Raw genomic sequence first — 25,337 nt, 5'->3', positions numbered from 1 at the left:
ATTAGGAGGTATGTATCAGTAACTAACGTTTTTTAAAAACAATACTAACCTGAGTCTGCTGTGGCTTCGGGAAAACTTGAATCCAACCAACCGACATCTGTCGGTTTGTTTTTGCGGCGATTGTTCCCGAATAAAGCGAAACGGAAATCTTGAGCTCGCATTGAAAATGACGAATTCAAGTATTCAAGTGGTGTAAGCTTTCAATTTGGCAGGAACCCGTCAAGCTACAATCATAATACCGACGAAAAAATCTTAAAGCTCGCTTTCTACGCACTGATCTCAGAAAACGGCTAGCTTTCACGTATTTCTGAGTCCCTATTGAAGTGTAAATTTCCAGCCTCCATAACAGCAAGAAGCAAACGATCCGAGTACTACTGATGGCCTAGCACTGGCTTCTGTAATTGTTTTCTTCGTGAATCAGTTCAAGTTTAAGTTGATTATGCATTAAAAGGAAAATGCCAGCTTGATCTAAAGGAAAAGGCACTCTTATACCACACAAGCTTGAGATGGCTTCTTACCTCGGTATGACACCCATTCTCTTCTTTTCGGGGACTCTTAGAGCTCGAAGCACTCAACTCCCTGGAAACAGAATGGAGAAGATTATAGTTACATCTATGAAGGAAACGAGTGTTTGTTCCTGGGACCGGTGTACTGAAGCATACCACAGCCCACACCACTTACAGCCGCGATGCATTTTTAAAATAGGGAGCATAAGCACGTGCGTTTTTGAGACGCGCGGACGGCAAACGGAAGTAAGCTAATTTCCCTTTTAACTTGTTTCCACACAACCACATTTACATTGCTAAGTATCTTTTCTCCATTAGAGATGATTAATATAAAAATCAGGGGACACCGCTGTCCAGGCAGGCGAAATTTTCTCTTCCGGTTGCCGTCCTTGTCTCAAAAACGCGCGTGCTTAAGCTCCCTAATATGATGCGATTGGCTTGAGGCGCTACTGCACCCAACACTGATGTCTCCCGCAACTTGTGTGCCGGCACACGCAGCCTTATCATGATTGGGAGGCAAGTTGCTAAAAACATTTTAAAGCGTAACGTACCACGGTACGTCACACACATCAGAGACAAGTTATATTGAAGATGAGGAGAAGGGTATAAGGGGACCCTTCGTGTAAGTTATCATACCGCATGTCCAACTCAGAATCTTGCAGTCATGCATAATTCATAGAAACTACTCAGCTCGTTTAGTTCATACTATTCTTCTGAGTGGGTTTTTGCCTGATCTAATTAATTTATTCTGTTCTGTAAAACTTTGTGTAATTTGGCAAATAAATGGACGGTTGTTGTTGTTGTTGTTGTAGTAGTATGAAAATTAACCCCTGTAAAGGTTAAAATGAACTAATCAATATTGCGTCGGGGATACTCGGAAAATAATGCGAGAACTTCTCAGTGGAGTCGAGGTTTACAATGTCTCTCCAATAATAAGCGTCGCAGGAGATGAGAACTGAAGGATTATCCGCATTCGAATTTACAAAAGGGCCAAACGTATAAGTAAGTTAATCGACACAAATGAATATATCTAACACCTAAATAAGTAATAAATATAAGAAACATCATAACTAGAGCGGTTTTCAATTGAGTGTCGAAAGTAATTAGCGAATTGCTTTGGTTTAGAATGAGTTTCAATCGAGTGTCGTAAAACCAAAACCAAAGTAATTACTTTGGCCAATCAAAAAGGAAGGAGAGACAATCCGGTAAACCAAGCAAAACTCGAAGTAATTACACGCAGCCCGACACAAAGCGCGGGAAATGTGCACGCGCGAGCCACGAGTGGTTTTGGTGTCACTTCTGATTGGTTGAAGAAGTGGCGCGAGAACTTTTAATCAATCACTGAGTGAAGTAATCATAAACCAAAGCAATTCGCTAATTACTTTCGACACTCAATTGAAAACCGCTCTATGATTACTTCACTCAGCGATTGGTTCAAAGTTCTCGTGCCATTTTTTCAAATAATCAGAAGTGAAACCAAAACCAATCGTGGCTCGCGCGTGCACATTTTCCAGCGCTTTGTGTCGGCTACGTGTAATTACTTCGAGTTTTGATTGGTTTACTGGATTGTCTCCGTCCTTTTTGATTGGCCAACGTAATTCCTTTGGTTTTCGTTTTACGACACTCGATTGAAACTCAATCTATCGATACCTTTCAGAAAGAACTGGTGTCTTCTCTCTCTTCTCGAGGTCAAAAGAAACATCACCTTTTACAAGACCATTTGGAGTGCGAAGGCCATCTAACCAGCTTCTGACTTTCAATGGCGGCGAAGAAAAGCTGTCGTCGTTACCGACAACTACTCCGTTTTTGGGAGATGCTTTATTGTTTTCAGTTTCAGTAGAACTGTGCCATGATTTACTTTTCAATTTCTCCTTCTGATCTTTACATTGTTCCCTCTCAGGCGAACTTCCGGATGAAGAGCAGCTGTGAAACGAAAACGACCCATTTAACGGATCATTGTCATGTTTGAAACTCACGTATTTTTTCTCCAAGTTCCTCTTTTCGCGATGGACACCCTTCAATATCTTTTCCAGCTCTCGGATTTCTTTCCAAATCATTCGCTTGTTGCTCTTCCATGGTTCTTCTTTGCTCTCTTTCTTCTCCAAATGATACTCCAACTCCTTCTGAGCGATATCTAAACTTGAGTTTAGCAGGTTGTTCTCTCGCCGTAGGGCATCGACCTCTTCGTGGTAACTCGAGATCTTAACTCTGTCGGACGATATCTGTCGCTGAGCCTCGTGAAGTTCTAACAGGACTTTACTGTGGTCATCCTGTGCCTTGATGAGAGATTTTTCTAGCTCTTCTTTCTTTTCTTCGACACACTGAATCATAGCCTGGTCAGCCTGTGACGCGGCTCTTAAGGCATTATTTTGCTTCTCTAATTCTTCAAGTCGCAATTGCAACATTTCGAATTCCCGCTGATCGGCAACAGATGTCTTATTCCAGTTCTCGGCACAATGTCGCCGCTCGCTTTCTCCGTCTTGGCTACCACTGAATCCATTGGGTTTGGAGTCGATTTCTTCCTCTAAGATCGTATTCTTGTTTTCCAACTCAAGACAGGCCGTCTGTAGCTGGAGATTTTCGTTTTGCAAATCAGTTATCTCGTTGCTGTACTGAACTCGCAAGTTTACTATACTCTTTTCTAGAGACTCGACTCGCTCTGCTAGAAATTCGCTTTCTCCATTCTTTTTCTCGTACTCATTCTTTATCGTCGACATCCCATTGTTTAGACTGTCGAAGTTATCTTTCAGCTCAAAATACCTCCTCTCATAGTCTTTAAGCAACTCTAGTTGTTGATGAAGCTCAAAGTTCTCGCATGCAACGGAGTCTAATTCGTTTCTCATACACTCCAAAATGGCATTCTCCTCCTCAGTTATCTCTTCATCCTGGACGACCAGTGACTGATATTTCTTCAACACTTCATCGGAAGCTATTTCAGAGATGGTCTCTTGAAGTTTTTCCCGAAACTTTAGCGGGATTTCTTCCAATGGTGTCCCTTCATAGGCGCGTTCCAACTTTTCCTTTAACGCTTCGAGGGTGTCCACTTTGGCCTGCTCTACTTGCACCTTGAATTTTAAGGCCGTTTGCTCGATGGAATTCAGGTAAACCATGAATGGATCCTCTTGGTCTCCATCAGACATTGCATCCGATTCTTTGGTGTAAAGAGCAGTTTCAAACATATGAAGACTCTCGATTGGACGTAAATGGCTCTTGTCAGGTTTACCTGAAGCCAGTCTTGGTGTAATGACGGGGGAATCTAAGGTCGCCCAGGTCACCGTTTTCGGAGAAGACTGAGATATCTTGTTTAAATCGGTATCATTTATAGGATGGCTAGGAGATACTGAAATATCAACAGGATCATCCGCAGCTTTTGAATCCACACCAAATACAGTGTCCAGCCCGAGAAACTGGACCTTTTTATTTGAGGTTGAGGCATTCGGTTCCACTGAATCAAGAGGCAGCGCAGTAGCTGGCGCCACGTTATCACGAGTATCTTCTATATTACCAATTTGTGATTGTCCTGCATTGGCCAATAATGGCCCGTTGTTATTTGATGCCTCATTTGCAACCCTTGTTTCACCGCTGCCTAATGCTTCATTCACGAGAAGCGTTGGTTCAACGCTGGCCGATGTCTGTTGCTCCGAGGCCGATATTGGAATAGCGCCGGCCAACGATGGTTCTACATCTTTGTCCATTGCTCTGTTTTGGGTAGAATTTTCAACGCTTGCATCTTGTTTTAAGCCCTGGCTTGTTCCATTACAATCTGCGACAACGGATGGCGTATCGCCCTTCAACAAATGCGATGGACCGTTTGAAACGTCTTCTGTGGCATCGCGATGATTTAACCAAGTTTCTGCTGTTGCCAGTTCGGGTGGCATAAAACCCTTCTGAACTGCATCCAACATCAACTCAAGAAACTCCTCGTCGACGCTCGTGTAAAGTTCTTCCGAAGTATCCCCATTGGTTGCAGGGTCTACAAAGAACTCGTCGCCATTTACTGCTAAAAAGTTCTCATTTTGATCAGTAGGGATAACTGCAATTGGAAAACTCTCGGTTTTCTTACAGTTCACGTCGCCGTCCGTTCCAGATGAAGAACTTGTCATTCCATCCGTAGGAGTTGGGGCCATATCCTTAATTAACAGACCCTCTGGAAGTTTCTAAAATGAAAAAAAAAAAAAAAATGAAAAAGAGATATTGATTTAAGTACTTCATACACATTCTCTACAGATATACCTTTAGATGAAATAAATTAGTACGACAGATCATGAGAAAACTTGTGAAATAGAAATGCGATATAAGGAGAAATTTACTGTCTCCTTGCATTTAATACCTTAATCCTATCAGATGTGTTACACTTGGCTCAGGAACAGCTTTTTTAAAGCAAACGGACGGAAGTTTTCCTGAATGGGTTTCGCACGAAAGCATTGAAATTTCATTCTGTGCGTAACACCTCACATTTGATAACTTTTAGCTGAATTATGGTCACGCAAAGACAAAGTAGCAAAGCGACCGTTTAAAGAAATGTACCCAAAAAATGCAATCCTGCGTGCTACGAGGCATTATTTTCTTATTTTACGACTTTTATTTCGTGACGTTCTGCAAGGTCAAACAAAACCCATTGCTGTCGTAACAGAAACGAAGGAGATTAAAAACCGTGGGAAAAACTTACACAAAAGAATAAAGATAATGTTAATCAACTTGAACAACAGTCTAACTCTTTTCAATGTCAATTTTAAACGACAAAAAAGACCGGGTTTTTGACTTTTTCTAATTATCTAGAAAACATCACTCAAAAGGCGTTTCCCATCTTTTGAAGCGGGAAACGATCCTAACTTCACAAATTTATCTTTCCATCGTTTACAAAAAGGCGTTGATTAATTTGAAGTTGCACGTCATCAATTAGTATTGATTCGAGATTTACTTAGCAAAGCGTTTTCAGCAAAGGCTAACGGTAGACCGAAACTTGCGATTTGCTAAAATATCAAATAAATTTGTTTGATTTTAGTTTATTTCTTGACTGTTCTCTGTTGATATCGGGCAGTTTCTCAAAAGGGAGAGAATTTTCATACTTTTATAACAACCAGCAATGTGCCGTAACTGCACTTACTATTTCACGTGAACGCAATGCTGCACTTGAGTGCTTCATAAATCAAACATAATGCCAGGACCGTGTGAGAATAATTTTACAATACCAACCAACCATAGGACAATCTATGAAATTTCCAAGGCGGTTGCCGACAATTAAATCATGGTCAATCGCGTTAAATTTTATCCTTTTTTTCCCGCAGCATCATTTGGGATGGTTTTATCAATAATATCATGGGTGACAAATTACTCCTTAATTTAGGCGCGAAATTTCAGCGTTAATTTATAATTTCACATGTGAAATTACAAAATTGCCATGGTAACATCTCTTGTATCCCGATCAGAGCCAAGGTGGCGGCTAGATTTAAGACAGTGACCATTGAAGAAGTTACGAAATTAAAAGAAGTGGCAGAAAATTTAAATACTTGAAAGAGCACAATTAACTGGGTTAGAGTTTTTGAGAAGTGGTGTGACGAAAATAGCCTTGAGAAAAACCTGGAGATGATTCTTCCCGAGCAGTTGGATAAAGTACTCGAGCGATTTTACAATTACGGTTGTGAGCGTAATTTGTCACCCACGACATTTAAAGGTAATCAAATGGTTTTCTCGTGAAATTAGGAAATAATTTCACTTGCGTTTTATCAAAATTTTGATAATTTCCCTCGCCTAAAAGCTCGGGAATTATCAGAATTTTTACAAAACGCGCGTGAAATTATTTCCTAATTTCACTCGTCGCCATTTGATTACACATACATACACATAACATTTTGAGCAGCCAAATTTACCGATTACACTCCGAATTACGATTCAATTACACCAGTTACGTACTTTGAGCAATACGTAGTTGAGGGAATTGATGTGGATAAAAAACCTCGTGAAAAAAAAAGTTCTCTCCGAGATTTTTTTTTTAATTCATGGTACCTTTTGCGCTCACTAAATTTAAGATGACACATTACCCTTATTTGCGTAAGCGACGTTAACAAATCTACCAATTATCAGCCCGCAGATATGGGAGCACCATTATTTGCCGGGTTTAGTGGCTTACGAAAGTCATGATTTTATCGAAGCACCGTATGACCGACACTCCAAAATGGCATTCTCCTCCTCAGTTATCTCTTCATCCTGGACGACCAGTGACTGATATTTCTTCAACACTTCATTGGAAGCTATTTCAGAGATGGTCTCTTGAAGTTTTTCCCGAAACTTTAGCGGGATTTCTTCCAATGGTGTCCCTTCATAGGCGCGTTCCAACTTTTCCTTTAACGCTTCGAGGGTGTCCACTTTGGCCTGCTCTACTTGCACCTTGAATTTTAAGGGAGCACCATTATTTGCCAGGTTTAGTGGCTTACGAAAGTCATGATTTTATCGAAGCACCGTATGACCGATTTGTGAGCTGATGTTTCGAGCCCTTCGTCAGACCGAATAGAAAACAAATCAGTCTTTTTAAACACGGTGACACCAATATCTGGATCTTTTGCTCTCCAGATCATTGTCTTCTGTAAGGATATAAGCTGACGTTTCGAGTGTTAGCTCTTCGCCAGAGCTACGGCGTGTTTCCCTTTCCGATGTGTTTACCTACATGTAGAAAGTATTGGCGGCATTTTTTCACTCACGCGACCAACAGGCATGTTTTTCAACGAAAACAAAAGAAAACGTTGGCATAATAGTAGAGGTAAATTCCCGGAGGATTTGGTAGTGACTCCAACATGGCCGCCGTTTCTTTGTTTAGTTTTCTCTAAGGGTCACTAGGACGAGCGCTTAGTCATAGCGAACTCGAAAGGGCGGTATGGCGTTGACCGTGTAGAGAAGAAGGCGAGACAAGGGTGGTATGGCCGAGTGGGGAAGAAGGCGAGACGAGGCGGTTCATATTACTCCCGCGAAAAACTAGTTGATTTTAATTGGTTAATTAGATTATTTTGACAAGTGTGAATGTCCTCAAAAACATGAGAAGAGTGTGTAGTCTGTTTTTCTTCTCGCGCGCTGCGACCATGTCTCTTCCCATTCCCCTTTAGCCAAAACGTCAAAACGTCTCGCCTAATAACCCCTACTGAATTACGAGAGAAAAACAGACTGCCAGCGGTCTATGTTTGTTCCTAATACGGTTTAGGCTTAAGAGAATGGAGGAAATGAACACAATTGTAACTGCCGAGTTAACGCGAGCACGAATCTTCGGGTAGGCGGCGTACAATTTCGCGCTCAAATAACCTGAAAGCACGCATCCTCTCTTTATTGAATAAGTGAATTTAGACAGTATTCTTCTTAGTCCATTTATTCTGCTAACGAAAGGAGAACACACTACTTTTCTCATACTGAAAACGGAGAAAACCTAGACAGACCGATGAAGAGAACATTCAGTGTGTTCCTGGGAATTGGCCCATGATAAAACATCTTACAGACATCTAAATCATCACATCTTCTGCGACAGGAGGTTTGAATTGTATTGTGTTAACGGAAGCCAATTTAAATGGTCATTCAATTTGAAGCAACGGGCAATATCAGAGTAGTTAATATCTTAGTAATTTCAATATTTTATGCTTCGTTAGTTCAAAGAGCAGGAAAGAAAACGTTACGAAAGGAGAATGAGTTTCTGGGGCTGTGCCATGGCTAAGAGCGACTTCAAAGACCAGACCGAAAACGAATTCTATTATCATTAATTAATAGCTTCCCTATCACAAGGCACACGATCAAGAAAAGAGCAGATATAAAATTGTAATTGGATCAGCCTTCGAGAGATTTCTCCATGTATGAGCAAACGAGGTGCATGTATTCCGCGCATTTTATCGGAAATGTTTAATCATATCGTTGGTTTAACCGCTAACCGCACAATAAAACAAAAGACTTTTGGAATAATCAGGACGTAATGTATCATGAACAGCCCAGCAAGAAACCACCTCCTTAAAATTACAAGCTTCATTGCTCAAGATACTGTCGATGAATTAAATTTTTTCACATTGATATATGTTGTTCTGTGCTCATCATGAAGTTTACCAACAATAAAACCTTATTTTCAGCTGCAGTGTTAGCAAACTGTTGAAGCAAACGGTCCTTGCGGTAATATCACCAATGAAACAAGAATGGGGCTGAAAGTACAATTCAAGCGATAGCAAAGCCGCAATTACACGTATGTAATCTAAAAGACATCAAGAAACCATCACTTGGTTCAAATCCCATCTGGGACACATATTTTCTTCTAAATCTAATTTGGTTATCAAATATTTATCATATCTTTCAACACTTCTTGTATTTCCATCAGCTTGGATGGTTCATTCATCAGTTATTTCTGGTGTTATTAAATGTGACTTCGCGTGGCAAATTAATGCCATCAATGTATTGATCTGACCAACCCACATTCGCCAGAGTCTATCTAGCTCATTGGTTAGAAGTAGTACCGTCGAAAGTGGGCTACATCCCTGCATAGTACTACTGTTAGAACATACAGCTAGAGTCTCTAGATTGACGGAGAATAACTTTGTCAGCTTTGAAGTATGATACGTTCTATCTTTGTGAGAAAGCCATCAGTAGTCTTTAAAAAAATCGTCCATTAATTTTTTGTCTAGAAATGAAACAAAATCGATAGAGCAGAACATTTCTATAGTGTTTACTTAGATTCGACGTTAACCAAGAGAAAAAACATCTGGTAGTCGGTGTTTCACGAACACAACACAATCGAAGGCCCTTGAGAACGACTAAAGTTCTTTCAATGTCGGAAATGTTTCAAGGTCTGACTGAACATTCAAATGATACCGAGCTATTACCGGTTAACATTCTGTTTTTCTATTTACACAAATTCTCAGCGTGAAAGCAACAAGGTTTAGAAATCAACTTACGATTACCTTTTGTAGTCGAGGGGTGCTTGCTTGATTGGAAACTGCTTGTATACGTTCTTGTAACGCCTTCGATGAGGACAAAAGAAGAGACAATTAGATTTGACCACAATGCCGTGATTATGGATATTAAATGCGTCTCATGGAAAATGAATTATATTGATAACCTCCGAAAAGATTAATTGTTAAACTAAACAAGAATCGTGCAGATACGATGTTACGACGATTTCCTCTCCTGAAATAACTAGAAATGGTGTAAAGCGTTATGGAATTCTGGTAAAGACTTCTTTAAAAAGTGAGTTTAGATAACTCATACAAAAGTTATTTTAAGATAATCTTCTTTGACGGGATATCGTTAAGTACTGTAGCTGTTATTTTAAAAAAGGGCTTAAAGGTATTGATATTCCCCAAAGCCGAGATCCATGATTCAATATATTTATCAAGAACGAAACCAAGCACGCGAAAGGAGGTGAACATGTATAACGTGGCACATAAGGAAACCATTAAAGAATTCACTTGTGGCATTTTTTACAATAACATAACTTCGCGAATTTTCTTAATCAGCTTGGGTCTGCAACGGCAGGTTTATGCGAAAATATTAAAATCATGAACCGATTAAATTTCACAGCCATTCCTTACCCCTGAAAAATGTGAAAGGGGTCAATTTACGTATATAAGAAGATCGTCTATTACATGAAAAATGCAAAAAAGAAAGACTGTTCGGCGGATTTCATTACCATGATTTTCGTTGCGAAAATGATAGTAGGTAACTTGTAACTTAAGGGAAGCAAGGTGCGAAACGACCACGTGCGCTCTGAGTCCGTTGAGATTAAACAACTCATCAACTGCGCTACATAGGCGAATAAGTTACTCGTGGAAAAATCAAGCGTCGACAATTCAAGCGGTAGCTCTTTGTCTCCAAGACTGAATGCACAGCGAATCGTGAAGAAATCACAAAAGACAAAGATGACTTTTACGCAACAAGAAATTAAGGCAGAGGTGCGTTTTACAGACACTCTGGCACAATAACATGTACAGACTAAGTGAAATTCAATCTAACGCTGGTTTCAGTATCACTCGCGCGACTCTATTCTTTAAGTCAGTCGAAGGTACAAAATAAAAAGTCTGATTTACGGCCTACCTTTCTTAAACGGAGCATTCCCAATAAAACTGCAAAGTAACTTGGTATGGAACAACATAGCGGTCACTGACAAGAGTAAAAGTGCAATGTCGCTCTTTGTTTTGTCATCTAATATTACTAATCACTTCGCAAACAACCTTATCAATTCTATTGGAATGTGCTCATTTGAACGCCAATGAAGTTTCAAAGGTCTGCGGTGAAGCGTTGCTTGATTAACACAAAGATATCGAAAAACTTGACTTCATTCGTTCCTAAAGTGTCATTGACACGAAAGTGCAGTGTCGTTCTATGTTTTGTCATCTAATATTACCGATCACTTCACAAACAAAACACTTAGCAATTCTATTGGAATGTGCACCTCTAAAAGCCACTGAAGTTTCAAAGGTCTGCGATGAAGCGTTGCTTGGTTAACACAAAGATATCTCTAATTCAGGGAAAATACTTGACCTTGAGTCGTTTGCAAAGTGCAATGTGCTTGATCTCCGAGAAACCTTCCTCCCACAAGAGAAAATCCTGGGGTTTTAATTGCCTTATTGCTTCGACCTTTAAAACAATGACTACATTTTAAAGTATCATGCAACACATTAATTGTAACCCGCCGACGAAATCAAAGTATAAAATGCAAAATTCCCGACGATATTTTCCGACTTCAACTTCGACTTCAGGAAACTGTAAACGTTAACTCAGCGAGATGGCATTTTTTCGGCATTCAGCTAAGCGATTCTTCAGCTTCCAAAGGTGCAAACGTTTGGCCACAGTAAGGCCATGATCGGATAAAAGCTGCGATGTGATCACGAAAACAAGTTTCTTTTCTTTCTTCGATTTCCAGTGTAAGGTTGTTTATTACAGAACCACTCTCGAGGAGGCAAGAGCAAAGAAAAAAAGGATCTTATCTCAACAACTCGGTGCCAGAAAACTATAGAGGTAAAACCGCGGTTAATTTGGACCGACTCAGATTAATTAACCCTTTTTCCACTGTGCCACAGCAGTTGTCTATAACATCAGCAAATTGCAAAATCCGAATAAAACTGAACATTTATCTCGCCCCCATTTCTTTTGCGCACAACCGAGCTTCCCTCTGACTAGACGCCTTAGTTTTGATTCATGCTCTGTCAAAAAAAAAAAAAATCAATCATCAAATATTCACAATCCCTTTGGCATTCGCGCCGCAACTCTTTCATTCAACTATTTACCTTATGTCTAGATTGCTCTTCTTTTCAACTGGGTATCAAAACACTCTTGACAACTTCAGAATCGATGTTATTATGACCAGGCAAAAGCCGGGCCTCAGTGGCCAAACGAATCAATAAGTTATCAAAACACTCTTGACAACTTCAGTATCGATGTTATTATGACCAGGCAAAAGCCGAGCCTCAGTGGCCAAACGAATCAATTGGTTATCAAAACACTCTTGACAACTTCAGTATCGATGTTATTATGACCAGGCAAAAGCCGGGCCTCAGTGGCCAAACGAATCAATTGGTTATCAAAACACTCTTGACAACTTCAGTATCGATGTTATTATGATCAGGCAAAGGCCGGGCCTCAGTGGCCAAACGAATCCAACATGTTGGTCATGAAGGTCAAACGTCATTTGCTTGGTTACCATGTTGGATGATCACGATTGTTAACCCGCGAGTGCGGAATCAAATAAGATTTCTTTACCGATGGTGAAAGTGGATACTAGAGTCATCATGGTTGGGATAATGAAGTCACCATTGGATGATGTTGAACAAAGTTTGATTTCCATCAAACATCGTCTTCAACATCATCAAACATTTCGTCTCCTCTTAGGTTTGTACAAAAATGTTGAAGGCATTTGGCCACGGTGCCATTCTCGTCAGCAGAGCCTTGGATCTACCCAAGGTTCTGGGAAACTCTCTGTAGAAGAAAATGCGCCGTAGGGTTCTTATAGCTAAAAAATTGGCTATTTGAACCTTATGGCGCCTGCTCACTCCTCGTGCAGAGAAGAGCTCTGGGGTTGAGATTGGGCCACGGTACGCAACATTGTTGAACGCGCGCATGCCCACTAGAGTGACGAGAAGCTATCGGTATCCATGGCCATGATTTATTCGCCAGTCGCCTTGTGAGTAAAACCCAACAAAATAGAGAGTGCGAAAAGTTTTTGAACGATGAAAGCTTCACCGATGTCGCTTCGAATAGAAAGAGAAAGGCGAAAGAAGACAGTGAGTCGGCTAGGCCGGGAAAAGCAACAAGATGGTCAGAGAAAAGCAAGAGAGACCCACACTAAAAGATGTCGAGTGTTTTCGGAACGGGTCGGTCCGCTAACTTTACAAGAGATCATTTTACGAGTGAACATTTATGAGTGAACATAACGAGAATCCTGCTATATCAATGGAGCTATCAGATGTTAAACTAACAGAAAAGCTACGTAATTATCATCGTATATTTAGACGTGATCGTCGGTGAACCCAGTAGAAAACCCGGCAATACAAAGGAACAAGAACAAAAAGGTTACAGAATTTGTCTACGAACGTATTCGCTCAAGTATACCCAAGTCGCCTAAAATGCATCCTCTTGTGAAGGTTGGAAAATAACAAAAGAAAAAGTTTTTGTCTAACTGCTCTGAGAGTCTTCATCAAGGTACAAATTCACTCGGCTACGCCTTCTGTTTTTAAGCCCGATAAAACACTCACTGCTGCTCGTGTTTTTGAACATTACAAAATTAAAGTGCCCCTGTGATAAAAAAAAAAAAAAAACTCCAGTTAAAATAAACAGGTGTCTTTGAAATCAAGGCTTAAAATATTGGCCGCTTAGTGTTTAGTTAACATACTTTTGAAATCCAAAGAAAAACAATTGATTTTTTGGCCACAGTGGCACTTAAAGTAGAGACAGAGAAAAGAATCCTGAGGCCCGTTTCTCGAAAGTCCCGAAACTTTACGGGCTATTTTCGGGTGTCACGATTCCCTCTGTATCTCAAGAACGTCGTCAAACTTCACAGTCATTTTGCTTTTTGTTATCTTCAAAACATGTTAAAAGCTCGGCTTTCCTGAACAAGCGGTCCGTAGGTTCACAAATGGCTTTTCGGGCCCGAACAATTTTCGGCACTTTCGAGAAACAGGCCCCTCGGGCCCGTTTCTCGAAAGTCCCGAAGCTTTACGGGCCATTTTCGGGTGTCATAATTCCCTTTGTATTTCAAGAACGGAGAGGATTTAGTCGTCAAACTTCACAGACATGTTTCTTTTAGTTAGCTTGAAAACGTCTTAAAAGATCGGCTTTCCAAAACAAGCGGTTGGCAATTTCACTAATGGCTTTTCGGGCCCGAAAAGTTTTCGGGACTTTCGAGAAACAGGTCCCTGGTCCTGCTGAAACATGACGTACGTTGACCACAGAAAACAATAGCAGCACCATATAGCTAAGGTAATGAGCTGGTGTTTTGACAAAATGCAGGACAACAATGCGTCGCAATCAGTTTGTGTTCTTTGATTTACAGTTAAACACAAGGAATCCGTTGTCCCAATGATCTCATTCTAATAATGAACTTTGGACATGAGTTGTATTTAAGTTTGTCTCAATTTATCCAGACAGTCCTTCTTAATGCAGACAGAATTACCGACAATGTTAAATGTTGTTTAAATTGTTGCTTAAATTGTCCAGATAAGCGCGAGAGGATCGTTTCTCTCTTTCGTATAATGTTAAATGTGTTTGAGACTGACTATCAGGTTGGTTATGCAGATACCGGAGCAGAGATTACGTAAAACAAGAGAAACAAAAGACAGAAAGCAAAAAAACTCCAAATAAAGTCGACTAATCCCAAGTGGCCTAAAATACAATGTTCCCGGTACCTGTGGGAAGACCCGACTATCAACTATACAGTGAAAGAGTCGTTGGCACTGTACATCAAGATCGGGCTACAATGTAGGGATACCAGTACAGCACCTCTTTACAAAGTCTTTAAATCGCTAATATCTAAAAACTACACCAATTGATATCAACAGTAGGGTGTATTGGTGTTTCAGGCTATTGTAAAGGTTGCCATACAAGGGATTTTCATGGCACGCCATTCTCAACGTACATGTGTGCTGCTTGAAGTACCATCTTTCGATACCTTAGTAAACTAAATAGTAAATAATACTCTTCCGATATATATGCTGTAATTCTTTTTCTGTGATTTCACTTTACGATTTGGGACATCAGGAAAGCCAGAGTTCGTGTAGATATTCGTCTAGATACTATAAATGCTTCTTGATGCATTGTACCCTACAAATAGTCTACATATATTTAACTAAAAGACCCAATTAAAAGAATATATATATATTCATTTAGGCTTTACGACTGAAAAGTCAAACCTATCTCGGTGTAAAGGAACCGTTCCTTTACCTTACTATTTGATCATCACAAAAAAGGAGAGAAAGTGCTTTTTTTGGTATAAATTAAACGACTGGACTAATGTATGAAATGAGTGCAGTTGTACTAACTTGTTAAATATCTGATACAAGGTCCCTTTTCGTCCGTGTTTTCTTTGTAGCAAACGACTTATCAAAGCAAGATATTATAAGCAAATATACTTCAAAGAAACTGGCATTTATCTTAAAAGTAGCACGTAAAGATACGACAGCTAGAAAGCAAATTTAATTAAAGAAACACTAGTTCTTTTCTGCAACGAAAGTTATGCTCACGTTTCTACGTTCAAGGTATTAAATTGGCAGTTTGCCGGAACGCGTTGCGAAATGAACTTGGTCACTTCCCTTTGCGTAAGAGAACAATTACCATTTATTTCCATATCTCACATAACCCACGCTAAGTACACATTTCATGTCAACTTATACGACCTACCATCTTCAGGGGTTTCAACTGACCTCTTTAGCTTGTACGTTTTGTTTTCCCATTTCAGTCCGCGTGATGTTTTCAACGGAATTTCATTAATTTTTCGTACATAAGCACGTACATAAGACCACATTTGAAAGAAAATGTTCTCTAGAGTAACATCACGTGGTCTGAAATAAAGCTAAAGAGGTCAATAAAATAGACCATTTTACAGTTCTGTGCTTAGTTACCAGGCCTTTGAATAAAAGCGAGCCTGGAGTTGACCTTGCTTTGATACAAACCTCATTGGTTTTCTTATGTAAATCATGTTGTTGTGATGCTAAAGAGTTTTTGTTTACAAAAGAAAAGCAATGAGGCTTGCATCAAAACAAGGTCCTCTCCAGTCTCGCTTTCATTCAAAGGCCTGGTAACTGAGCACAGAACTGCAAAATGGTCTATTGGAAGCTGGGGGCATGCCATTTTTAAAAGAACGATCCCAAACGCCACATCTGAAAAGCAAAATTGATGATCACGTTTAGACAACTTCATGTCGTCATTGTCAAAATGAGTTTTAATTTGATCAATTAAAGACGCAATGAGTATTTTTTTCAATTTAGTGAGTGACGTAGCCGGCGACAACAGGAATCGAAACGTCGACTTACCAAATACCCACACCCTGCATTGCAGGGAAATATAAGCTTTTAAAGTTTGTTCATTGAGGAATTCATCACAACTGCAAGCTAACCGTTTTCAAATTTGAGCTATAGACTTAAAGACTGTAGATCAACCAGTTACTGACCCCAGTGGTGTAGTGGTTAACGCTAAATGAACTCTCGACCGCACGATCGCTGGTTCGAGATTTGGCTCAGTGTGGCTTCCTTAGACAAGAAACGCCACATCTTAAAGGGGAGTAGTAGCAACGCCTTCATGCTACTTGAAACCGCGGGATAAGCTCAAGCCGCATGAGATCCTGCGGCTTTACCTTTAAGTTATACTTATTGCATAATTATTGATAAATTACATGTAATTGTCTGGCGCGTTCACTAGTCTACAGTGTCAAAAACAGAGATACGTGCAATATGCCTGAGGCGGGAATAAAAAAAATTGAAAAAAGCCTGTTATGTAATTAATCGCGTAGAACAACAAGTTATCCACCACTCGCTGCACCGAGAAACAGTTCAAGCGACAGTATTCTTTCCCGCTATCTCCATTCATTTGGGTTAATAGTCTCCTGCACACCGATTAGAACGAAACTTGCATGTGTATTAACATCTAAGAATATAATTCTTCGACTTACCTATCTAAAGGAAGGGTAGGAGAGATTGAATAAAAGTTAATGTTGGATATTTAGACAATTCCTTGTGTTATTACAGGACTGTTCATGTAAACATCTCACATTTTTTTTCGACAACAGGATCAATCAAAAGATCAGACTTGTGATCATAACACGTACCAGAGTCTATGCGCACCCTTTGGCAAAACCATTAAACCGAAGAAGGAGCCGTGGTTATACAAAAAAAAAATACAATAAAGATAAATTCCTTTCAAACGCCCGTTAAGTGTTTATTAATACAATGCTGTTTATTATAACAAACACGCGTGACTTTTGACTGCGTATGCAGTTTAAATCATTCTGCTTAGCTATAATGGAAAAACCACAATAGATAATTGAGTCCTTGCCCCTAGCCAAATTGTTTGGAATATGGCTAATCACGATGCGTCGTCCATGTTGGTTTTCGCTTTCCATCATGATCAAACAAGTAACAATCTTTGCCGGCTCCGCGGGAGCAGCCAAGACTTGAGTTGCGAGCACACAAGCGAAGCAAGCCAACTGAAGATCAAACGAGTGCAAGCGTGGATAGTTTTGAATTGTACCACACGCAGATCCCTCGTGCGGAAAATGAAGACTTGTTACGTAATCAATCAGAGTCATTGGGAAAAATAAAAGCAACTATGATTAACAACGAAAAGGTTACCGTCTTCATATACCGTAAAGAGTTTTTCTGTTATAGACTTCAAGATATTTAAACGAAAGGCAAGTTAACGCCAGCTTGTTTCTTCGACCAAGGTCTTGGAAGTTTTAAGGACGGTGCCTACTAATTCAAAGGTATTTTTTCCCGGTTTATGAATATGCGGGAAAAGCAGATCTTAACAAGTATTATTGAAATTCAAAAAGAAAATTGCGGGTCAGAACCACGCACTTTTCGAAGACAATTATTGAACAATATTTGTAAAAAGCTTTAAAATACACTTTGTCAAAGCAATATATGGCGTTCTTTTCCAAATTGAAGCTTACTGATCTCCGAAAAATGCGTGGTTACCCCCAATTTACTTTTTGGATACCAAGAGCACTTGCTGAGTTCTGCCCTCCGCATAGTTTTAACCGCGTGAAAAATATCCCTGTATTAGTAAGTACCACCCATAGGAAACCCGAATATCTCGAGATGCCCAGAATATACGTGCAATAACAACAGTAGGCAAACAGTAGGCACCGTCCTTAAATTAACCATCACTGCTAACTTACCTGGATAGCTGCATGCGACTTCGTATGTTGATCAACAAGACTTCTTAGTGCTTTAGGAGACACTGGCGGAAAGATGAATGGAAGTAAAAATTAATGTCATGGGTAGGGGGTATCCAATTGAAGGGGAGTACCAAGGGGTGCTTGTTTTAACCTTGATAAAAACGAACATTTCTGAAGTTGCCCGCATAGCACTGGATGATGACAGACGTAACTGTCAAAGGGTAATTAGTAGGCTGACAATAAATGTCATAGGAAATCCACATGAGCTCTATTGTTAGCAAAGAAATAGTCCTTTTGCAACAAACGATCACATGGTGCAAAATCCGCCATGCTGGAGGCCAAGCTCATTATTATTCCCCCACTGGGACATTAAAACAAAGGCAAGTCAAGCTTGACTGGTTCAGGTCTCTTTGTTTTAATGTCCCAGTGGGGGAATAATAATGAGCTTGCCCTCCAGCATGGCGGATTTTGTACCAAGGCCTATTCACCCACACAATGAAAGAAAAAGGAAGAAAGGCTGTCACAAGCAAGGAAATTCTGCCCTTACTGAGCTACTCAGAAGAGGTTTCCTCTCTAGTATTTTCTAATTAAGTGGATGAGGCCTAATAATACCAACTATATTCATTTAGTTCAATGAAAGGGAAGGATACCAGAGGTTATCCCTACCAAGGGTATCCGCCCGCAGCCGGATGTAATTGACTGAGAATCGATTTTGATGAGGGAGGAAAACCGGAGTACCTGGAAAAAAACCCTCAGAGGTGAGAGGCGCGATTGATGAGCACTTAATCACCCTGACTCCCCAAAGGCCTAAAGGCGCCCGCAAACGAGGAAATGTTGTTGCGGAAAAACCGTTTCCCGAAATTTTTCCCTGGCGCTCGATCAAGGAAACATTTGCAGACGACGCAAAACGTATCTGAACAAATTCAGAAACATTTTTGCTTCGGTAAAAATTGTTTCCTGGGGCCGCAAACGGAGAAACATTTGCTTCTGCAACAATGTTTCCGCAGTCAAGGCAGTTGTTGAAGGGAAAAGGTCGTGGAAGGCTTTGAGACTATTTCAAAGATTAACAATTACTGAAAGCCCTTCCAAACCACGGTACACAACAACGAGGTGGCAAAAGATCGTACACTTACATGGCGAATCGGCCAGCGTAGTCTTGTTATGTGGATATTTGCTGGGCGAATAATTCAACGAAGTGTCCATGCCATTCACTTGGTTTCTTTGTTTGGAGGGCGAAGATTCCGGTTTTGTTCCGCCTTTGGTGGGCTCCTCTCCGTTCATTGCACAAATCTAAAGCGAAAAGAAGGTCTTTGAATGCGAAACCTGACAAGCGCTGGGGGGTTAAGACTAAGTCTGATCGACCGCTTAGTTTAGTCGGCGGTAATGAATCGAAGAATCTTCGGGAAGTGGGCAGTGCCCACCCAGTCGGACCTTAAAAAATAATAACTTTGATATTTACCCAGGAAGCTCCACTCACTCGAAAGTGGTTTTCAGGAAAGTCCTGCATCTGATCGAATTGGAATTTAGAGATGTTGGCTTTTTTAGGAAAGGGGCAAACTGGAGAACCAGGAGAAAATCTCTCGGACCAGAGTAAAGAAATAACAACAAACTTAAAGTAGCTATCACCCCAAGCGAGTCTGGTTTTTTTTTTTCTGATAAGTAGACATCGTAAACAAGCAATAACAAAGGAAAAAAAACGGGATTGGAAGGAGTCTGCGATATTGAAAAGCACTCGAAATCAAGTTTTCCCAAGTTAAATCCGCGCACAAAGAAGACTGGCACTAGCGACAGTCGTGACGTCAACTGGTATCTCCACAATAGACGAAAGACAGAACTTTTTTCGATTTAACGTGAAACCTCACAATTCTGGCTGACAAAATGTAAAAATGTTAAAGTGAACTACTAGAACTATTGGCTTGTTCGTTTTGGGTTGAACCCAGGATTATGCGACGCTGGAAGTCCTCCTTAACGAATTGTCTCGAGGTGAATACACAGAACTGATCTCAGTTTGCTTCCATTTTGCTCTCTTTTGCTGAACAAACTCAACCTTCTTCTCTCTTCGCCTTTTCGCCTTGGACGGTTATGATCGAAGAAAGGTATAGCGTGAAGAACTGACGGACACGTGAAAAATAAAAACAATTTTTAATACTTTGGTGTCCAAGGTCGGTGCATCTCTTACCACTCACCTTGAAAATTGTTCGTACAGTTCACTGACTTTAAAGCGCTCGTACATCTAGTTCATTCGAGGCAAGCAGGGTTGGACATTAGCACTCGCCCGCTCGCCCAGGCGAGTCTTTAAAGTGTCGGGCGAGCGCAAATCATCGATCACTCGCCCGTTTGGCGATTACGATTTTGGTCGCCAAGAAATTATTTAAATGGCGAAATAAACACTTCTTTTTGCATTCCATTTTGCCAAGAAAATCCCTACACATAACCTAACCTTTTCTATTAAACAATGTTTAATATTCCGAACTGTCTAATAAACTGGCGCTAAAAGGCAACATTGGGCTTCGTACATAGACAGATTATATGAAATATGGCTTCCAGGTCAGTGATACTGCTGGTCACTATCGAGCCATCGGTGACTGGACAAACATGGCGCCTTAAGACCGCTCCTCAGAAGAACAGACACGTTTACTCTCAAACTGCAGGGAGATCTGAAGTAATAATCCTCGGTCTGCCACGTGCTTGACGACGTTGGAAGCGAATTGTTTTCCCGTACTTTCCTAGCCTGCGTAGCAGCCGGATGCGTCGGCGGTTTTGTCTGTCTGTGACCCAGGCTGTACTTTCCCAGCACTCTGATCAATGTGTGTTGAAACTAAAACAGACTTCCTATTTTCTTTAATAGCCTTTCAGTATTGAAGTAAATTTCAATGGTATTAAATAGTAAAAATGAAAGATGACTAAATTCATTTGTTGCTATTATAATAACGTTTCCGTTTGCGACTTTCCTGACATAACATTACAAGCGAATTAATTGTCTTAACGGCCGGCATAACAGCCCTGATGAACAGTAAGGTCTTTTAACACGCAGTCGATTCACTAACAGTAATTAAAAAACCGGGTGATTTTTCTCCATTAAAAAATCACTGCACTGACACTAAATATATCAGGGGCACCCAACGAGAATATAGTTCAAAACCACTTAAACATAGCATTGTTATCCCCTAAAAATTTTTCATCTGTTTGGATTTCCTAGCTGAAAGTCTACTGATCTGAAAATTATAGGGATAAAAACTTACCTTTTCGAAAATCTCAGCCAGAAAAAAAGGCTCCCGAAAATTCTAGGTGACCTTTTTAGGGTAAAAATCCGTTAAAAATGGGCAATTGTACCATGTTTTAGATGTTCGAAAATCCTAGGACAGGCAGGCAAGCAAGAAATGTTACTACAAATGTTCCGAAAATTCTAGATCTCAAATCGTCTCCCGAACAGATATTTTCCGAAAATTGACGTTGAGTGCCCCTGACTTGAGCGGCTGCTGGTTATATTTGCGAAGTATTATGTGAAATATGCTTTGTACAGAATTGAGCCCTAAGGTCACTAATTTGTTTAAATCATCCTGTCGCGAAATATTCATCGGATAGCGCCAGGTACCGGTTTCTAAATTATCGAACCGACGCCAGTTAAACGACATTGAACTCTTTGCCAAGGATTAATCGGAAAACAACGCAAGATTTTTTAATTTCGCTCCTTACTAGACCTTTTAAATTGCATGGAAAGGAAAAGTGATGAAATTTAACACCGCTGGTATCGACCGAATTCATAACATTCACAATGTGGAGTGTGGGTCTTAAACTTCGAAATAATGCACTGTAGATGTTTTCATCGTCAGCATTTGCGGAAGCGACGTTCTGTGTTTAAATTTTCGACATGTCAGCGGTATTGCAATTTCTTCTTTTGTCTACGTACGTAAACGAAAGGCCACAAACGTGCATGCGACTATACGATGAGCAACTTTAGACGCAAAACGCGAATTCGCATATTGAGCGCGTTAATTTTGCATCTGAGATGTTCGCTTATCTTTCAAGTAGCACTGTATACCTTTCTATACATCTGGAAATGCAGAAAATCCACCAAACACACATCTTCCTGGCATAATTTCTTGCTCGATTTGTGAGAGAGTGAGAAAGATACCGGGTTGACGTCACAAGATAGTTAGTTCCCAGGCTTTCAACTGCTTCTTTTTGAATTCAAAATGGCGGAAAATGAGGTCTTGAGGGATTTTGCCCGCTTTATAAAAAGAAATCTAAGAAGACAACAAGAGTTATTTATTCACGGGACGTCTTTGGTGGACATATATTATCAGCAGTCATTATCACTGGCTAAGGGTGATAGGCACTTTAACTAACATACGGCCACGAGTCCGGAATCGAACCCAGGCCACATTGGTGGGAGAAGGGGGTAGCTTCCAAAGAAACTGTGGTGCTGCGTCGGTGGGGAAGTAGTATACAAAAATTTGGTAATATCAACGGAGTTGATAATGTAAATTGGCCACCGTACAGAGATTCTAAAAGCTGACGTTTCGAGCGTTAGCCCTTCGTCAGAACGAATCCATTGGTGGGAGGCGAGTGCTATAACCAATACGCCATTCCTTCTCAGTGCACGCTTCACCTCGGCCTGATGTTCTCGTTTATTGTGCGGCAGGAATTGAATTCTTTCAAGAGAAAACGAGGGAAAGAGAGAGAGTGTGTGTAGAGGCGTTGGTCGGGATATGTGAATTTCACAAAAAATATTTTTAGATCGGAAGTCTGTTCCCCGAGACGTCCACGACTATTAAGCATGACGTCATGCGAACTTATCCGGATTGGTTAATGGTGGCTGTTGCATATTCAGTATGGCTTTCGCCGTCGTATTCTTCATCCAACAAGCCGTTAGCTTCACGAGAAACTGTAGAATCTGTTTCCCACTTCGAGTTTTGAGGTAAAATGTATCAATTTCCTTGCAGTTAATTGTCCGGTCGAGACTACTTTCTTAACATTTTGGATAATCTCGGGCCAAACGTTGTTATAAAAAAAGGGGTGTATTCTGGACTCTCTTTTTAAACAAGCAAGAAAAGTCGTTTTGAAAGCAGTGAACATCGAATAAAACAAAAATGCTACAGCAATCGTAGCTTGCGAGCAGGCTCTCCGAGGGACTGGGGTGGGGTTGCCCACCACAGAGAGAGAGCTTGTGAGCAGGCTACAGCAATTGACAATTGAGCTAATGATACGATCATATATGATCCATTTTCATATATCATTTCATCGTTGAGCTAACGTAGCATCAAGTCTAAAAGAAGGATATTATATCTTGTTACAAAAAAACCGATGAAACACTTATGTATCACCTGACTAAGAGCTTCTTGAAATATCCTGTTACGGCTACTTTCACCAATGAAAATACCGCTTCGAACACCCAACCGCGAAATGGATTAAGGAAAAGTTGGAACTGAAAGCGTTCCTCGGTGTAGCAAACATTGGTTTTACGAGTTCTTTGCCACATACCGCAATCCTCCACTTGATTGAGTGATTTTTCTTCTTTACAGTGCTAGGAATTTAGAATCCCCCAGAAAGGAAACATAAATCCTTTATAAGATGCTCAAATGTCCTCTGACGATTCTTAAAAATAATCCAGAGTGTTATTAATACTTGTTTGTTTATAGGACCCGTAATCTCCTTGCATCGCGTTGAAAGCGGCGACACATCTGCGACCACTTTTGTAACGTTTGATACTCTAGTGGATGTTCCATGCAAATCTAAAATATCAATCCTCACCTTTCTTCGAAGAATAGCCATGTATATGATCACTGCATACTCGTCAAATGTGTCGTCATCCAAAATTCCTGATGAACTATAACATGTTATGAATATATGTTAGCACTTTAGGGAGATGCTCTCAAGATGTCCCAAGTATGTTTGGCTCATTCAAAACGTTTTGCTTCAAAGCCGCTGTATTGAGGGCTCTTAGAAGTTGGAAAGCCACTTGCAACTTGAAGTACAGGTGAACGAGGGAGACGACTGGGTTTAAACCAGGTTAACTCTCAAATTTAATTTGCATTACAATAGTTCCTTGAAAACAGTAACCTGCTAGCTGACGGTCAAGTACTGTTGGCGCGCAACATGTCCTCTACCTCTGAAATGACGATTATCGGCAATTCCTAATTTTCTCTGGATTGACTCTTATTGTCAGTTTAGATTACTCTGTCCCAGGACTTGTTGCAACAAATGAAAAGAAAAAAAGTCAAAGTTGCACACACCTTATTCCAAAATGATCGCCATTTTAGTATTCTTTTGTTTGATTGCAAATTGGCCCTTTTCGCCTCGTTCAAGGTAAAATAGCAGGCAGTTAGCGATGTGGTAGTCTAGTGGTTTAAAGGGGCTAGGTCACGCTATTTTAGGTAATTTTGTTTAATTTTGTTAATTATGAGTTCTAAACGTCAAATTGGCAGAGCAAGAGTCTTTCATTTGCAAAATCACGGCCACATAACAACTGAGAATGATTTTCCAGCTGTGTAAATGACATTTTGATATAGACTGATATAAATTTGAAAAAAGGTGGGCCGACGTTTTTCAAATTCAATCCATTTCAATCCTCTCCAGTTTTGTCCATCCATGTCCCTTCTTGGCTTCCCTGTGTTTTGTTAGAGTTCTCTTATAGTTTTGAACAGTTATTTTGATATTTTAGTTAATTCTATGACCATTCGATCAGCGCTGAAATTGCCTAAAATTGCGTGACCTAGCCCCTTTAAGGATTATTAATCGAACATTCCCAGGTTCGAGTCCTGCGAGTTCAGGCATTGGGGTTTGGATTTAAAAATAGATATTCATTTCCCATAATCCCTATCAAGCGCTAAGCGTCCTAAATTGACGATAATAGTCAATTTAGAGAAAATTAGGAATTGTCGATAATCGTCTTTTCAGAGGTAGAGGATGGGTTGTGGCGCGAGAGGCAAATTAACGAGCGTTCGCCGGCGCGGAGAATGGGAAGGGGAGCTCCAGCTCTTCCCCATTCTCTCGCGCCAACAATACCGCCAGCTGCACAGTGCAAAGCAGTTGTGGCCCATCTCCTTTCTTGCTTGCGAGTTGGAAAGTCATTTAAAGTCACTTAAAATGTATGGCTTCTTCTGACTTCAGTTTAAATTTACGAAAAGCCGATGTACTGTAGTCGTCGAAAACATAAACCAGACTTGCTACAATGAAGTAATCATACTGACGATGTGTGAGGTCACGTCGAATTATGAGCCTTAAAGGAAATGAAAGTACTTTGTTTATAGTGTACTTGAAAGTAGAAATTTGTAACAGCATAACTGCTTCATCAACCCTTTTAACAAACGAGTTGATCTATCTGAAAAATGATGAAAGCGGTAAATGAACCGCTGTGAGAAGAATTGCGGCAATGTGGCCTGACATGTTTAGCCTTTGCAGCGACGGACGAAGAGCTAACGCTCGAAACATTAGCCCACAAACCTAATTCTTCCCTTTCCTTGGTGACACACTGAAAAGAAACATAC

At 40.4% G+C, this 25,337-nt stretch overlaps 1 protein-coding gene across 5 annotated transcripts in view; it reads right to left on the bottom strand.

The window, feature by feature from the left end:
- Positions 1 to 25,337, bottom strand: part of LOC138031218 (CAP-Gly domain-containing linker protein 1-like) — a 45,607-nt gene that overhangs the window by 2,608 nt on the left and 17,662 nt on the right. Inside the window, exons 8-13 of one of the 5 annotated variants that reach the window (XM_068878891.1) lie at positions 23,602 to 23,677; positions 18,975 to 19,137; positions 17,848 to 17,909; positions 9,425 to 9,484; positions 2,157 to 4,663; positions 519 to 579 (exon numbers count right to left, since the gene is read on the bottom strand). In XM_068878891.1, the coding sequence (XP_068734992.1) occupies positions 519 to 579; positions 2,157 to 4,663; positions 9,425 to 9,484; positions 17,848 to 17,909; positions 18,975 to 19,137; positions 23,602 to 23,677 (2,929 nt within the window). Of the gene's footprint in view, positions 1 to 518; positions 580 to 2,156; positions 4,664 to 9,424; positions 9,485 to 17,847; positions 17,910 to 18,974; positions 19,138 to 21,889; positions 22,025 to 23,601; positions 23,678 to 25,337 lie in introns of those variants that run through there. The other 4 variants (XM_068878892.1, XM_068878895.1, XM_068878893.1 and 1 more) reach the window with 4 other exon arrangements.

Source organism: Montipora capricornis, chromosome 14, assembly GCF_036669925.1.
Source record: "Montipora capricornis isolate CH-2021 chromosome 14, ASM3666992v2, whole genome shotgun sequence".
Lineage (NCBI taxonomy): Eukaryota > Metazoa > Cnidaria > Anthozoa > Scleractinia > Acroporidae > Montipora > Montipora capricornis.
The sequence above is the reverse complement of the archived record's forward strand: the minus strand, read 5'-3'. Positions and strand labels throughout refer to the sequence as shown.